Here is a 17,609-nt window from a genome sequence, read left to right as displayed (position 1 = left end):
TTTTTCCTCTCCCAATTAAGATGGAGAGATGAAACCAACGGCATTCGATTGAGGATTAAATACTCAATCGACCGACACCAGTTCCATCCCTCCATCCTCCACGGGGGAGTGGAAAACTCGCGTTGAAAGTCACAACGGCGCAGAAGAAAACGATACAGTTTTCAAGTGCTGAGAGGCTCCGCTATATTTGCACCCAATTAAAAATTAATTTCTCTTCTCCTAATGAAGATGGAGAGATGGAACGAACGCCACTCGATTGAGAATTGAATTCTCAATAAATGACAACGGTTTCATTCCTTCATCTCAATTAGGGGAGGGGGGGAGAAATGAATTTTTAAATCGGTGGAGCTCCTCCGGCCTCACTCGACGCCGGAGAACCATTCGGGGTTACTTCGCACTTTTGAAAATTCATTCCTCCGCTCCTAATTGAGATTAAGCAATGAAACCGCTGTCATTCAGTTAGAATATAATTCTCGATCGATAGGCGTTGGTTTCATTCCTTCATCTCAATTAGGGGAGGAGAAATCAATTTTCAAATCGGTGGAGCCCCTCCAGCCCACTCGATGCCGAAGAATCGTTCGGGGTGACCCCGCGCTTTTGAAAATTCATTCCTCCGCTCCTAATTGAGATTAAGAAATGAAACCGGTATCCATTCATTGAGAATTCCATTCTCAATCGATTGGCGTTCGTTTCACCTCTCTATCTTCATTAGGAGAAGAGAAATTAATTTTTAATTGGGTGCAAATATTGAGGAGCCTCTCAGCGCTTGAAAACTATCGTTTTCTTCTGCGCAGTCGTGACTTTCACCGCGAGTTTTCCACTCCCCCATGGAGGATGGAGAGATGGAACTGGTGTCAGTCGATTGAGTGTTTAATCCTCAATCGAATACCGCTGGTTTCATCTCTCCATCTTAATTGGGAGAAGAAAAATGAATTTTTAATTGAGCGTAAATATTGCGGGGCCACTCGGCGCTTGAAAACTATATCGTTTCTTTGAACGCCATTGTAACTTTCATCTCACAGAATTCCCAGCCCACCGATTCCTCCCCTGAAGTGATTTCTATCCCCACTCTACCTCTGCTCACTTTACGCCGTTATCGACACTCTCGGACTCGTGCCCTGCCTTATTCACAGGTACGGCCGCAAAATTAGTTCATGCGCCACCGCTACGAAATTTTGCGGCTGAAGCTTCTCCATAAGCGCTGGCAATCTCTCCTATAATCTCTGTTGGCAGCATTATTAGCTTCCCGCACAATCTCCCCCTCTTATTATGTTAATAGTGCTATACTGCATTGTGCTACTCATTGCAATCACTATGCTTGCTTATTAAGAGATAACACAAATGATTGGATATACATTGATGATACCGTCATTTCAAAAATTCGATGGCTGCGGAACGCTAAAGATGTGTACATATTATTTTTGGAGAAAAAGAATGAAAATTCGAAGAAAAATTAATTTTGGTGAAACTGCAGAAACGTATTTTTTTCCTTGAGAAAAATGCCATGTGTAGTATATTTGGTTCATTTAACATAGATGATTTTGAGTTGCTGAATGTGGTGAACCTATGTTAGGTATATATACCAAAATTCTATTTGAAGAAAGTCGGGTTCAATCCTTAAGTCCCTAAGAAATACATATGTTGAAGCAATCGATGAAAGTTGGTGTATGTGTCTAAAATCTGACTCAGACCCTGCATGACTGGTAGACACCTGAGTACCTTTGGGGGAAACCAATCTGAGCACTCATAAGTCTCCTTAAATTTTTTTTATGCGATTCAACCATTTGAAGACTATTATGGATGATTTTATTCCGACGTAATTCCAAATAAAATATAGAGAGCTAAAACATTGAGGAGAAACTCTATTATCGGATAATTGTTTTAGTTAACCATATTCTTTTGCAAAAGATTNATAATTGACTTACACCACAACCGGGCACGCCAAGTGGACTTTTTTCTGAAAATCGAATTGGCAATTGGNCTTTTGCAAAAGATTGTTATGCTTTGCAAAAATGAGTGAAATCGTATAAAAAAATCACAAAAAAACTTTTGTGAAAATTTTTTGCCAAGTTGACTTTTTATTGCCTGATCCTATTTTCCAAAAAAAATTCCTCACTTTTATTCACAAAAAAATACTTGAAATAAAAAATACGCCAAGCACGTCGTTCACAAATCATATTGACTAGAGGGACCTGATATCTCAAGTGAATGAATCCAGTAACATATATGAATGGAAAGGTCGCCATTGGAGACGCTAAATAACAAAACGCCCTCTACAAATTGCCGGCTTGAGAATACACATAGATGATACATACGCTCATATGTCCATGTGTGAGCAGACTTTTATATATCTGTGAGCACTCCTAAACTGGCCATCTTGAAAAAACTAGCGCCACCAACGGTAACTAGCGTCGCCAATTGCCAATTCGATTTTCAGAAAAAAGTCCACTTGGCGCGCCCGGTTTTTTGTGTATACTTCAGAAAATAAAAATTATGTGTAATTGAGTAGTTGATAGATGGGTGTCGAAGTTCATTTCTAGAAAGCAATAAACAAATTTCGGGGAAAATATTGTACAATCTCCGAAATTAAATCAAAGTTTGGTGACATAGTTACTTGAAAAACATTCGATTGTAGATTATCCCGATTCAACGGTCGATCGAGGAATCAACTGGAAATTATGTAAATCTTTAATACCATATTCATTTGAATCAATTGAGATTTTGAATACTCCGGTTGAGTAATGTTGCAATCCACTGATGAAGTACTGAGGCGTTCTATCCTAATGAATTGATCGGTAACAATCGGTACTTTCCATCAAGGGCCACAGAGTGATACAGTGTTAACTAAGATATGTCTTTGATCAATCACAGTTCTCCTTTTTGGCACTGTGTTAGACAGTGCCCTATGATGAAAAGTGCCCAGTATAATTGACTTACACCACAACCGGGCACGCCAAGTGGACTTTTTTCTGAAAATCGAATTGGCAATTGGCGACGCTAGTTACCATTGGTGGCGCTAGTTTTTTCAAGATGGCCAGTTTAGGAGTGCTCACAGATATATAAAAGTCTGCTCACACATGGACATATGAGCGTATCTATCATCTCTGTGTATTCTCAAGCCAGTAATTTGTAGAGGGCGTTTTGTTATTTAGCGTCTCCAATGGCGACCTTTCCATTCATACATGTTACTGGATTCATTCACTTGAGATATCAGGTCCCTCTAGTCAATATGATTTGTGAACGACGTGCTTGGCGTATTTTNCAAATCATATTGACTAGAGGGACCTGACATCTCAAGTGAATAAATCCAGTAACATATATGAATGGAAAGGTCGCCATTGGAGACGCTAAATANAAATATTTTTTTTGGAAAATAGGATCAGGTAATGAAAAGTCAACTTGGCAAAATTTTTTCACATTTCAGCTGCAGTTGTAGATTTTCTGACGACGTCTATGTCGGTTGACAGACATTGAATTATTATTGATTTCGCTCGGGCATCTTGGATCGGGTCAACATTTTATTCTGTAAGTGCGCCCATTACTTGCCTGTATTCTAGAATAATTTTGACGCAGAATTTTCAGTTCCCGAAGTTCGTCGTTGGCGACAATTATGGGTATAAAACGTGCATTCCGATGTTTGCAGTCATTTGTGCTGTTGGTGCGTTACCAGCCATCGATGTGGAGTTAGTTGTCGTCGTTGGTGTAATTACCGTTGTCGTTGGGTTGGTCGACATCTTTGTAAATTTTTAATCTCTTCATAAATCTTCAATTCTTTCGTTCTTGACCGCAGTCTTTTATTAATTTTGTTCGTTGATATTAGAATTTTTTAAATATTATATTGAAGCGTTCTCTGGGTCCATAACCTTTATTAGGGATAATTCGAAAAAAAACCCAAAAACGTCAGATCTGATTCACACGCCATATTTATTCTTTTCTTTTTCTACTTCCACTACTAAACTACATTACAGATGTTCTCATACAGTGTGCATTTTAGATATCATCACTTAGATTTAAATCCTTAAATTCTATTACTTCAACATTCATGGAGTTGAAGGAGTCTCCTGACACATTCTCGGATGGACATTTTTTTGTCTTGAATACTTCAGATGCAACTGTTTTTTTTCCATCAAACGGCGAAAAACCCATTTTTTTCCCTCTTAATCTCACAAATACCAATCGGAGAGGGTTGGTATTCCAGGTGAGGGTTGATTTCTCAGAAGGTTTAGAAACCCTCCGTACACATTTTCTAATTAAAATTATTCGGTGTTTTTCAATAGTTTAAGTGGAAGTATTTTTTTTTCATTCATACGCGGCGGTTGCTAGAATTATCTAACTAGGTTAGTTCATTCTCCTCATTCCGAAGAAGAGCACTAACTTACAATTTTGATTCTTGAGAGAGAGCAGAGAAGATTACTGTACGTTCAACTTTTTTGGTGGCCCTGAAAAGGACCGATTTTTTTGGTTGTCCTGATAAGGACAAATTTGTTTTGTGGCACCATCTACAGGAGATGCTTGAAAATTCCGCTGTTCTCCTGCAAACAAGTTTGCGTCATGCGTACCACTTCCGCCTGAAAACCTTGCAGCATGTCTGGTGTTATGAGAGCTGCGCATGCGTGAATCCGTGCCACTAATTTCTCTCGGGTCTCCAATTCCTCCGAATAAACTTTGTCCTTTATGAAACCCCAAAGGAAAAAGTCCAGCGGGGTCAAGTCTGGGGATCTGGGTGACGATGTAAATGAAGGGGAAAAAAGAGAAGTGACAGAAAAATTACCATTAATTAGGAGAATTCAAAGAAAGGAGAATTACCGGGGAGGCCAGGGTACGGGATCACCTTGTCCAATCAACTGATCGGGTAAGCAATCATTCAGCCAGTCCCTCACAGCAAGAGTGCTGTGAGCTGGAGCACCATCATGCTGATAACAGACCAGTCTGCCCGCAGGACCATCATCAACCATATCTGGGACATTGGTCTCAAGGAACTCAAGGTAGTTCGCTCCCTAAGAACCATAAAGAAATGAAAATGTTATAAGAAGGGGAGAAAAAGAGGAGAAACCAACATTGAGGATGTCCGGAATGAGCCGCAAAGATGGACTTCATCACCGCAAATGCCACCCCAGACATTCAGGGGATCCCAGCGGTGCTAGAATCCCTGTTCATTGTGGTAGTTGAAAATGACTTCCCTGGTGAATGTTGATTCATCTGTCCAGAGAATATGGTAGAGGAAGTCCGGGTTGGCTTGATTCTAATCAATGATGAATCGACAGAACCGAACCCGAGCCGACTGGTCCGCAGGTAGCAAATCATGCACTGGCGTAAAATGCAATTGTGTATGTTGTTTTCCCGCAGGACCCGGTGCACGGAGGACTTGTCCCATTACATCTGCCTGGCAACACGTCGGATACTAGCACGAGGATCGTTCTCGAAACGTTCGAGTACCTCTTCCTCTCGCCGCACTTGAACATCCTCCCTCGGCCGTCCTCCACGTGGTGCTGGTGCCAAGCGACCCTCTTCTCTCGCACAATTGTGCACTGCGATAAATACGCGATGATCAGGGTGACGACGGTTGGGAAAATTACGAGCGTAACTCTCCGCTGCGACACGTCCGTTCCCACTACACAGTCCGTAATAAAAATGAACATCCGCATATTCTAAGTTAGAATACTCCATCGCGAAACGAAATAAACTACACGAAGTCTCGAGAGTTACGCGACAGACTGGTAAGTCAGAAAAACTTAAAAATCGTAGAAATATTTCGAGAGCGTGTGGGGGACAAAAACGGCAGATACGGTTTCCACCGGGCGTTCCTTCGAATGACAGCGTGCGAGAGCTACTTCACGAGGGCAGCATGCCCGCTTTACTCTTCACATAAAAACTTTTTAACCCTTCCGAACCTTTAGCAGAGAACAGAAAAACCGATCATTTAATTTTTATATTTTGTTACATAAGAATTAAATGACTGTTTTTTTTTAACTAGCAGGTCGAAAGAGTTGAAAACATTGGGTGCAATTTTTTTTTTTCGTGAAAAACGGGAAAAATCTATTTTTTACCCCATTCACACCCTCAAGTAGAAATCGGAGATAATCAGTAATTCTTCAGGAAGTCGGGGAAGCCTCCTGACATATTTTTTGATGACAATTATTCAGTGTTTCCCCAGGTTTTAGATGCAACTATTTTTTTTCGTAAATTAACAGAAAAAAATAATTTTTTACCCATTTGATACCCCTAAGTAAAAAATCGGAGGGGGTCAATGATTCTTGAGGGAGTTGGGGGAGCCCCCTGACATATTTTTTTATGACAGTTATTTATTTTTTTACAATATTTTGGACGCGACATTTTTTTTTGTAAAAAACGGAAAATATTAATTGCTTATACCCTTAATACCTCCAAGTACCAATTGGAGGAAGTCACTTATTATTTAGAGAGGAGGTTATTGACGGAGCTAACACCCTGTCGCACGTGTGGTACTTTTGTTATCGCTTGAACCTTTTCGTTAATGTGTTGGAAGCGAGTTTAATTTAAGGACAGGACATCATTCGACTCAGGAGACTGCAGCGGTTTCGCTGAGATAATATTCATCATCTCTCAAGGTGAGAATCTTGTTATTTATTTGAGATTCACCTGTAATTGGAAGCTAATCTAAAAACTGTTGGGAGACTTCCCGCTATTTTATGGATCGAGAAACGGCTCGGAGATCTCGCGACTCTCTTCCTTACCAGCTGCTACAACAGTCAGAATCTACTCGAGCGCAACCTGTTTCATCCCGGTCCGAAGCTGTCTTCTCTCCAGAAGCCACTGCTCCATTCACCCCCGTCGATAACTCAACACTGTGTTCCTCGTTCGCAGATCTGTCAAGATTTGTCACACCTGATTCATCATTCGCATCCTCCTCTTCAAAACTTCGTCTCAATCGTAGGAAAGTAGGTAGACCCTCCACTGCAGTCTTATTTGGTCGCAACAGGAGCTTTTCAGATGGCTGCATTAAGGATATTCTCAAGAGAAAAAGAGCAGAAACCGACTTGGATAATTTTTCACAGAGTGAAGGATCTCTGACTCTCAAAAAACCAAACCGCCAGGCTCCACCCTTCCTTATTTCCACTCCTACTGGTCCCTCCCATACCCTCCGCTCCCCAGAACCCTATTTCTGCTCGTCATCCTCAGTTGTTTCACTTGCAGCTATGTCCATTCCTCCCTCAACTCCCAATCCCTCTGAGATCGGTGCAATTCTGAATCCAAGAAAACTGCTGAACGTTTCTCGGCTGTCAGGAAGGAATTCAATGATAAATATGAATCTCTAGCTATCAAACTTGAATCCAAAGCTCACTCTTGCTCTCACGAGGCCCAGGCTTCCAGGATAGACGCCATAGAAGCCAAACTTGATGCTTGCCTTTCTATCCAACCCGATCAGCTCAACCGTCTTTTCTGTAGACTCGAAAACCAGGAGAAAGAATTGAGAAAAAACAACATTGTCATCAGGGGCCTCCCTAGATCTTCAGGAAACCTTGCTGTCGACGTTGAGAATCTCTTAGCAGCTCATTTTGGGATTCAAAATGCCTCTTCGAACATCAGAGAATTTGGTAACGGCCCTCTGAAGTCCATTATTGTCACTTTGAACTCCCCATTGTTGAAGCAGTCAATAATGAGTTCGATATTTAAATTTAAGGGAACGAAAATTTACATCGACCCAGATCTGACTAAGGCTGAATCAGATGTCTACAACAAAGTTCGTGCCATTGCGGCAACACACAGAGCTAACAAACATGCAGTGAAGATTGGTTACAGCAAGTACTGTCTTGATGGCATCTGGTACCACTGGAATTACACGAAACGTGATTTTGTTAAAAAGACTCCTCGCTCACTCAGTGCCCCCCCACAAGGCACTAAATCATCCCCAATCCAAATTTCTTCTTCACTCTCAAAAAACTAAAAATGGTGGTATTATATTCTGGAACCTTCATGGCCTCAAGAACATCCACAACCACGACGACCTTGTTAACTACGAAGTTTGTTGCTTCACTGAAACTTGGTGTCTTCCTGGTGATCCAATCCATCTTCCAAGCTGTTTGAAACCGCGTAATTCAGCCCATGTATCAGCTATTAGATCCGGTTCCAGAGGCCGTGGCAGTGGTGGTCTCCTTAATGTCATACCCAGTGAGTTTTCTCCGTTGACCCTGGACTCTTCTAGATGGTGGATTACCTCCAGAATCACGCTATTTACCTGGAATGTTATCGTCGTGAGCATCTACATCAATCAAGATAATTTTGAGGCTGTTTTAGCTGCATTTCAACCAGTGCTTGACGACTTACTAGAAGTGTACCCGGACGACGGTATTATCCTAGGCGGGGACTTCAATGCACACGTGGGTGACCTTGATTCAGCTCCTAACGAGGCATTTCAACTTGGTTCCTTATGTGATTCTCGCAGCTGTTGCGATACGGAATTTGATGTCCGTGGTCGCCAAATCATTGAGTTTATGGACTATAACGGCTTTATCTTGTTAAACGGACGAACCACGAGTGATTCTCCAGCAAACTTACATGCAAAAGAATCGACAAGTTCTCTACAATAGACCTGGTGTGGATCAATGCCTCAAAACTGGACCTGGTGGCTGATTTCTGTGTTGGAGACGACAGGTTCGGGTCCGATAATTATCCAGTATATCTCAAACTCTTTACTTATACTTTGGTTGAAACCCCATCCTCAACTCACGACCGGTGCTCTCAAGCCATTAGATGAAAGAACTCACATAAGGCTGCTTTCACCCGAGAGATGGCTCTTGCTCCGGAAATTTTCTCCAACTTTGAGATGTACGACTGTCACCAGCTTGCTGAGAAACTACACTCTGCTATTTCACGGGCAGCTGAGAACGCAAAAATGACGTCGACCATGCGAGCTGTTTCCCGAATGCTCAAACCCTGGTTCGACGACGAATGTTTGTCTCTTAGACGAGAAACTCGGAAAGCCCTCCGCGCCATGAGGAAAGCTAGACACAACGTAGAACTGAAATTGAAATATATTGTGCTTGACAAACGTTACAAGAGTCTAAAGGAACTTAAAAGCGGCAATATTTCGAGGAAATTAGGATGAAATTCGCCAACGTGAGAAACCCCAAAGAATTTTGAATTGTTGTGACGAAATGTATCTCCAGATTTCTACAGTGTGATCCAATCTCGCTGAATGAATGGTCCTCATTCCTGAAACAGGTCTACCCACCGCAAATTCGCCTCGATCCTTCATTTCCTCGCACATCACACCCGGTGCTCGACGCCGAGATCACCCTGCAAGAACTCATGCTGTACAATGGCTGTATAGCCGGCATCCTCTCCATCCTGTCAACGGCAAGAGCGGACTCCTGGGGTGGTACTCTCCGTTTATACGATAGCCTGGCTTCTTCAGTATTGCTGTATAGTGCTCACCTCTTCGGTCTATGTTACTGCCATCTCCTCGAGACGTCCCAACTGTCGTTCTTCAAATGGCTTCTCCATCTGCCAAGGAATACTCCGAATTTCACAATTCACTTAGAACTCGGTCTGCCGCCGGTTGACGTCTTCCTGGTCAAGGCTGGTATCTCCTGGATTATCAAACTACTGAGAATGGATGAAGACCGCCTCCCACGTATCTGTTACGACATATTTCTAGTTCTGAGAGATTCTCAACACTGTCCCGAGGAATACAACTGGTTAACGTAGCTCAACACGTTATCCAGAGGACTTATTCCGGAAACACTCTGGCATTCCTCGGACTGGTCAATCTGGGAGAGCCAAAAATACGTGATCCTGAACAGTCTCACTTCACTACTGAGAGACGAGGATCTTCAGAAATTCCATAGCTCATCAGTTGATCAGCTGAAACTTCCGAGGTCTTCAACGGACAACTTCCTCTCCTTTTACCCGGAGAGATGCCCGATTCATCTCGTACGTTGCAAAGTGCAGATTAGACTGGCTACTCTGTACTCCAACAGATTCCTTCTTAACAGGAAGTTGTTCCGGGTGGAGCCACGAGAGATCTGTATGAGATGCCGCCTGGGGGAGCCAGAATCCTTCAGACATTTCATCCTCAATTGCACAGCCTATGCCAATATCCGGGCACACTACATCTTGCCCTGGATCCAGCCAGCAGCATCACAGGAGGAAAATCTTTCCAACCTGCTAGGCTCTCCTGATCTAGCGTGCATGAAGGATTTACATCTATTCGTAATTAAGTTATTTAAATCTCGCTCGCTTTTGGTTTGACCGATTGTGTCCGGATTTGAGTCTCACGTAGCTAATCTTATTATATTACTGTTCCAGATCTTTTTATTCTTCCTACTGTGCCAACCTGTTCTAGTATGCTGCATGGCTTTAATTTCCACTGGTCTTGTTTCTGCATCACACTCGCGAGCGTTCACACTGCCTACTTCTTCATATTATACACATTATGCAATTTACTTTATCAACATACTGTATTGTTAAGCAGAATCTCTGCATCAATGAATTTATGTATTCAAGGATGCAAATATATACTACTACTATTACTACTACTACACATATCATTTAGAGGGTTGGGGGAGCCTGCTGACAAATTCGCTGATGATAATTATTCAGTGTCGTACCAGGTTTCGAGTGCAACTATTTGTTTTTAGTCGAAAAAAGGGAAAAATAATTTTTTTAGCCCTTTAATACCGTTAAGTAAAATTAGAGTGAGCCACTGATTCTTGAAAGAGTTGGGGGAGTCTCCTGACATATTTTTTGATGACAATTATTTAGTTTTTTACATTGTTTAGGGTGCAACTATTTTTTTTTGATGAAAAACGGAAAAATGAATTTTTTACCCCTTTAATACCCCTACGTAAAAATTGGAGGAGGTTATTGATTCTTTCGAGGTTGGGGAAGCCTTCTGATCCATTCTGCGATGAAAATTATTTGTTTCTTTTTATTTTTTTTGCGAAGAATTCTGTTTGATTAAAAATGCGAGAAATCGAAGTTTCCACCCCTCAAACAACCCGTGCCTCAACCTGGGCGGGAATTGATAATTCTTCCCGCCCCCCCCCCCCCCCCCCCCCCCCCCCCCCCCCCCCCCCCCCCCCCCCCCCCCCCCCCCCCCCCCCCCCCCCCCCCCCCCCCCCCCCCNGGTGTAGAGGGGTATGGTGGGGACACCAACACTCTCACATTCCACTCACCGTTAGGCATCCGTTTATCCTGCGCTCCTAATTAGTCCAACTTCAACTTTAAATAAGTCGAAAAGGGTGCTTCTGATCGAAAAGTTCCTCAGGGCTTTTCGATTCAGAATTTGACCCCCAACTTCAGGGTGAAGTTTGGACGTTGGGTTCTGGGACCCCCTGTTTAGGGGTTTCGAATATTAGTCATTTTTTCGCACCGCATGTTCTTTTCCACCGAATAGAAAATTACTAGACCTATGCTTTTTACCTATTCATTGTGAAATCTTACCTATTCGTTGTGAAAATGAAGAAATCGAATTTATTAAACTTCATATACTCAGAGATGTTTTATAAATATTGCTAATGACTTAAAGAGAATTAAGAGAACGAAAAGTGAAACATCAATGAATAATTTTTAATCTTCGAGTCATTATTTTTTTTTACTTTTTAAAATAATCTGATTAAAATCTGTAATTTTTGAAAAATGAGGGGAGGGTTATGAATTAATTTCCTAAAAAACTGAAACAATATCTTGAATTCTTCGGAAAATTTCACAGTTTTCCAGGTAACCGGAGAGCTTCAAAGATTTTTTTCGAATTATTTGGGAAACCGAAGAACTGTCATGAATTTTGTAAAGTTTAGAATTTATGTATGAAAATCTAAGAAGCAAGAATTAATCATTTTTGTGTATGATAAATATGAAACAAATAAAATTGGGGAAATGGAGAATAATTTGTGAGTTGAAAAAATTTAGAAATACTATGTTTTTTTTCTCATGATCAACAAATCGGCAATTTATATGTTTTGATATAAAGATAAACTTCACACATGAAAAAATGAACAATATGACGCAGAAAAAAATTTTGGCATCTGAAGAATTTGAAAATACCAGGGATTTTTTTCAGCGACTACTTCACGTGACTCATTGACCAATCAGAATTGAGGATTAGCGGTCAGGCAGTTTCGAGATATTTCGATATAACCGTCTAAAGCTCTGTGGCGAGAGATTGTCCGTTAGCGGAGAGCTCCAGTTATTTGCAGTTTTTTACCTTCATTGATGATAATCACGCCTTACCTTTGAGTGGTACGAGAGCCATGCTTAAAGAATGTAAAAGCACGGAAAAAGTTGGTGCTCGTGAAGTCGCGAAATCAAAGTTAGTCAGTAGTTTAGTCGACTATTAAAAGTGAGGTTAGGATGACTCGGTGGAATGAGCGGAAATTGGCAATTGTGAGAGAATTTATGCAGGGCAGAGCATCAGGCCCGGTTGGTGACGAGGAATGGGATGGCCTTCTTCGCCTGTTGCCGGGGAGGGCAATCTCTGGATTGAAGGCGAAGGTTAGGCAAGTGCGTATAGCCGACAGGGGGTGAGAGGTGCCAGGAGGGAGGGTTGTAGTCCCAGCAGCTGATTAGTGGACGGAGGAAGAGGGAAGGAGACTGGAGGAAACCTTTCGGAGGCAGCCGGGTACGACGAGGACTGGGAGGGCCGAGGCGATCGCTCCGATGTTCGAGGGGCAGACTATGAAAGCGCTGATGTTGAGGCTGACTCAAAAATATCCAGAGACGTATTATGAGGCATACGGGGAGGAGGTTCGGTATGAGGGTGGAGGAGCTGAGCAGAGAGTGCAGGCTGACAATGGTGGCGTGCAAGAAGGTGCCAACGAGGTGGGTCTAGATGACAACAACAATATATCGCCGAGTAGATCTCCAAGGTCGCAGGCGGCAGTGGAGGGCGACCTAGTGCAGCCGAATGTTCCAGATGAACTGCTGAGGAGGGTCAGGGTGACGCTGGGGGCACTGAAAAAGAATAGTAAGAGCTCCCAGTTCAGGTGCGCAAAGATAACCAAAAAGATATGGGGAAGAAATATCGAACATGTTGATGCGATTTTAGGTTATGAGATTGAGAAAATACGCGCCAAGGCACTCCCAGAGGCGCTGGAGAGGAGACTGATCAAAGCAGCTATCTTGGTGGTGGTGGTGTTGCGTGACTGTACTGACCGATGTTTCGGTAGGGAGGCTGTGATACCGGCTCGTGTTAAGATCCAGAGATCGGTTAGGAAACTGAGGAAGAAAGTGGCGCTAGCTGAGAGTGTGAGATGGTGGGATAGAGGGAAGGGGAAGAGAATGACGTCTGCCCAGAAGAAGGTTCTCAGGGAGTTAAGGAAGAGTAGGATGGGCTTGAAATCATATATAGCGACGTGGAAGGACAGGATTGCTTTTCTAGAACGTCGTGTCAATCAGATGAAGAGTAAGGACAAAATCTCGAAGATCAGGGATGAGTTTGAAGTGAATCCGGCAAAGAGAGTGATCGAGGAGAGGGGTGAGCCGGCGAATTTGGACCCGGTGAGAACAGAGGCCTTTTACAAGGAATTGTACCAGCCCATCAGGGGAGATAGGCCCAGGACTCCGATTGTCAACAGGTAGCTGGACAAATGGAGGGACCACTCGAAGTAGAGCCAGCGAAGGTCGAGGACACCGCCAGGATGAATAAATTGATTGGAGAGGTTTTGAGAACTGCGCGGCGGTGGACGGCGCCGGGAGATGACGGGATCCCGACTGAAGCCTACAAGCTGCTGCCTAGTGCTAGGGCAGTCCTGGTGCAATATATTATGGAGACTGGCTGGGAAGCGGTATTTGTCACAACTTGATGTTAGGGGGAGGGTTACGCTTTTGTTTAAAGATGGAGAGAAGACGGATCCTGCGAATTACCGGCCCATTGCTCTCCTCAATACGGATTAGAAGGTCCTCACAGGAGTGATCACGCAGGCGATCCACGCGTGTATCCCGAACTGGGAAATTCCGCAGGAACAAATGGCGAGGGCAGATGTCAGTGGCACCATGCTCGGACAAGGCCATGCATGTTGGTGCAAGGGCATGTTGGTGGATAAGGCCCACACGGAGACAGCGAGGAAGAGCGGCAGGGGTAAAGACAAGCCGTATAACTTTGGTTGGTATGATTTTAAGAAGGCGTATGACTCTATTTATCAGTGGCAGCTGTTGATGCTAGTGGAGGTGTTGCCACTGGAGCAAGGTTTTCGGGACACGCTGAAAGCTGCCATCAGGAAGTGGTCGATTGTCGTGAAGGTTAGCAACAGGGAGCAGACAAGGCCCATTCAGATTCGTAGGGGTGTGTATCAGGGTGACACGATCAGCCCGCTGTTGTTTATCCTCATGTCTGCGAGTGTTATTGAGCAGGTGAAGGTGGACAGAGGTATCAACAGGGAGACGTTCGAGAGGCATAGGATAATTGCCTTCATGGATGATATCAAGGTATCTAGATGGCGCAGGATCAACAGGGGGTAATCTTCATCCCAGAGGTACGAAGTGGATACAAATAGCTGGGCATCACTCAGTTGGAGCGGGATATTGGTTAGAATGAGCATCTCGTGACAAGGAAGGTTTTGGACCTGGTGAGACGGATATTCTCGTCGGAGCTCGCGGTGCCGCAGAAGGTAAGGTTGTATAATTCGGCAGCCGTTCCTGCCTTAGTATACGTAATGGGCAATCTGTATCCTGCGGAGAAGGCCACCACCGTGTTACTGAAGTGTCGGGAGATGGATAAGGCGGTCAGAAAAGAGTTAGTGGAGGTTGGTGTAAGAACTCCAACGACGTCGGTAGCAGGGGTTTACATTCCTGAAGAAATGGGCGGTCTAGAGTTGCTGTCGTTGGAGGAGGAGGTCGAGCTTCATCACGTACGGAAAGGGGCGTATCTCCTGTTACATCCAGACATCGCCGAGACCCGGGACAGGTTCAGAAACCTGCAGAGAGATGCGCGAAAAAATCCGTTAACGGATATGGAGCGCATTTTGAAGAAATATAAGATTGAGGTTCCGGATTTTGCGACCCAACCGAGAGCTTTGGTGTCAAAGGCAGTAAGGCAGCTAGTGGATAAGGTGAAGAGGGAACAGTGGATGTGTAGGATTTATGATTGGGCTAAGAACAGGAGGTATGCGGAAAAGGCGGAAGAGTATGCTAGGGTCATGACGGTGCCTGCCTTGAAGACCAAGAACACTGAAGCCTGGATGGTGCGGACGTTGCATGCGGATCAGGAGGAGAGGATTATGGAGTTGTGTGCAGTACCGCACCACAGGTACAGATGTCTTCGGGGGTATCAGACCGACGAGACTGCGTATCATGTGGCGACCAACTACCAGGGGTGTAGCACGTGGGAGTATGTTAAGAGGCACGACTTCTGTGTGTACTGGGTCTTCAGGGCGGTGATGGGGGTAACGAGAGCGCCGGGAGAGGCCTGGGCGAAGCTCAGGTATGGTAGTGGAGGACTTCGGATAGAGTATGCGGTTCGAGGAGATGAGGAGAATGGAACGGTTGAGATTCGGGCAGGGGGGCCAGTCCTCACGGATCACCAGCTCTATCATAATAGGCCAGATATTGTGATTAGGACAACGACGCCAAGGAAGGTGACATTGATCGAGGTGGGGGTGTCCCACCTGTTGAATCTGGCTCTTCAGAAGCGAAAGAGAGTCACTAGAGACTCTAAAGGATTTTCTAGAAAATCAGATAATTTTCTCGAATTCTATAGGAAATTGGAGAATTTTTCAGAATTTTCTCAGAAAGCGAAGAATTTGATCAAATTTTCTAGGAAATCTGATCATTTTCTCGAACTTTTTAGGAATCCGGAGAATTTTCTAGAATTTTCTTGAAAACCAGCGAATTCTGTAGAATTTTCTAAAATACCGGAGAATTTTCTCGAATCTTCTAGAAAATAGAAGAATTTCCTACAACTCACTCGAATACCGGCGGATTTTCTAGAATTTTCCAGAAAACCTGGGAATTTCTTCAAATTTTCTCGAAAACCAGAGAATTCGTTAGAATTGTGCAGAAAACAGGATAATTTCCTCGAATTTACTAGAAAATCAAGCAATCGTCCCCAAAATTCTAAGAGAATTAGAATTCAAAGAGATAAAAAAATTTTCGCTTCACCTAGCCGGGAATCGAACCCGGGTTTGATAGAGCTGTAATTGTACGTAGACAAGTCTATATAAGTCTATGGTGTTTCCCCCCGCCCCCCTCTCTCTCTCTCTCTCCCTCCCTCCCTCTCTCACCCTCTCTCTCCCTCTTGCCTCAAATAGTCATTTTTCGGTTGTTTTATTTTATCCCATGTTTCATTTTGGTCCACTGTTTCATTTTGCCCCACTTTTTCGAGAACATTAGCTTTTCTATCAGGTTTTATGAAATTTGAGTTTTATAAGTTAATGCCTTTCAATACTTACGATTAAAATTATCACGAACATGCCTAGTTAATGATCCAGAGAAAGCCCGTACATTAAAAGGTGATGAGGTATTCTCTGAGCCTTTTTGTGCTAAATGTACAAAATAAGTCCACTCTTGTGCAGAATTCCAGATGACTAGTCTAGCCCATACAGCGATGTTCGTCGCTGCTAGGTGAATAAAACCAAATCGAGCTACTAATCCAAAGCGTTCTACCAAAACCTTCAAAGAACATGAGATTTATCGTTATTTTTCATGCAAAGAAACTGGACAATCGTGGACAAAATCACAGTTGAATGTGACTCCCAGCTTGCAGCCATTACATAACTAGAGAAATTCTCACTTTCATGCTTTATTGTGGAACGTCAATGGACACAATTGGATCCATCATTTACTGTCACGATTTTTACAAACTCTCACTCATTGGAAAGAAATCACGTATAAGAGTGCGTAATAGCAAAGAATTTCATGTAGTTAATGATTACCTGTGAATTAACGAATAAAAAATGCATCTGTAGGAACGTGAAGAATCCATGAAGTACTGGATGTACAAAAACAACATCATTGAGACAATCCACTCCCTGCATCATCGAGTGCATTGCCATTTCCAAGCCATTGAAGACCAAAGTGGCGAGACCAAAGACTATAAAGTTTAATAAAAAATCAAAAGTGAACATTGTTTGAAGGTGAAAAATTTTCGTATTACGTATATTTTGCGAGTACATACGTAGTGCACCGACGCGAATGTAAAAACTCGTGGTTGCAGTTTTGGACCGCGATATGTGGGCTCGCTTGAGGGAGCCAAATCTCGTGAGTGATGTACTACCAAGTTCAGCGTCATCGCTGCAGTTCGCCAGACTTCCGCAACTATCGACGAGGACCCAAAGATAGATACTCATGATGACAACGATACTTCCGACGTAGAGATACATTAAGAAAACACTCTGTTGTAACAAAAAAAAAATGAGGCAGTTGAAAATCAATTGAATATATATATGATCACTCCATTAGTCGTGCAAAATTTACGAACGCGATTGGAATGCGGCATCGTATAGTAAAAATTTATACAACAATCCACGGAAAAACAAGTGGCCAATGGCATGTCTTTTATAAATGAGTATACCAATTGTTGCTAATAAATTAGCAATTTTCTTCGAAATGCATTTTATTTTTTGAAATTATTATTTCTCAATTTTCTTGTTCTATTTTTTCGTGTCATAGTACTATCGTCAATTGAAATTTCATAG

The 17,609-nt window shown here is 43.0% G+C and overlaps 1 protein-coding gene across 2 annotated transcripts in view; it reads right to left on the bottom strand.

The window, feature by feature from the left end:
* LOC107045956 (proton channel OtopLc) overlaps window positions 1-17,278 on the bottom strand; it is a 51,991-nt gene extending 34,713 nt beyond the window's left edge. For both annotated transcript variants that reach the window (XM_015268385.1, XM_015268384.1), the window contains exons 1-3: window positions 17,090-17,278; window positions 16,848-17,005; window positions 16,365-16,584 (exon numbers count right to left, since the gene is read on the bottom strand). In XM_015268385.1, the coding sequence (XP_015123871.1) occupies window positions 16,365-16,584; window positions 16,848-17,005; window positions 17,090-17,261 (550 nt within the window). In that variant the 5' untranslated portion in view covers window positions 17,262-17,278. The remainder of the gene's footprint in view (window positions 1-16,364; window positions 16,585-16,847; window positions 17,006-17,089) is intronic.
* Between the last annotated feature and the right edge of the window lie 331 nt (window positions 17,279-17,609).

Source organism: Diachasma alloeum, unplaced genomic scaffold (assembly GCF_001412515.2).
Source record: "Diachasma alloeum isolate Michigan unplaced genomic scaffold, Dall2.0 Dall_scaffold_01137, whole genome shotgun sequence".
In the NCBI taxonomy this organism is placed as follows: Eukaryota; Metazoa; Arthropoda; class Insecta; order Hymenoptera; family Braconidae; genus Diachasma; species Diachasma alloeum.
This window is presented reverse-complemented; position numbering and strand designations above follow the sequence as displayed.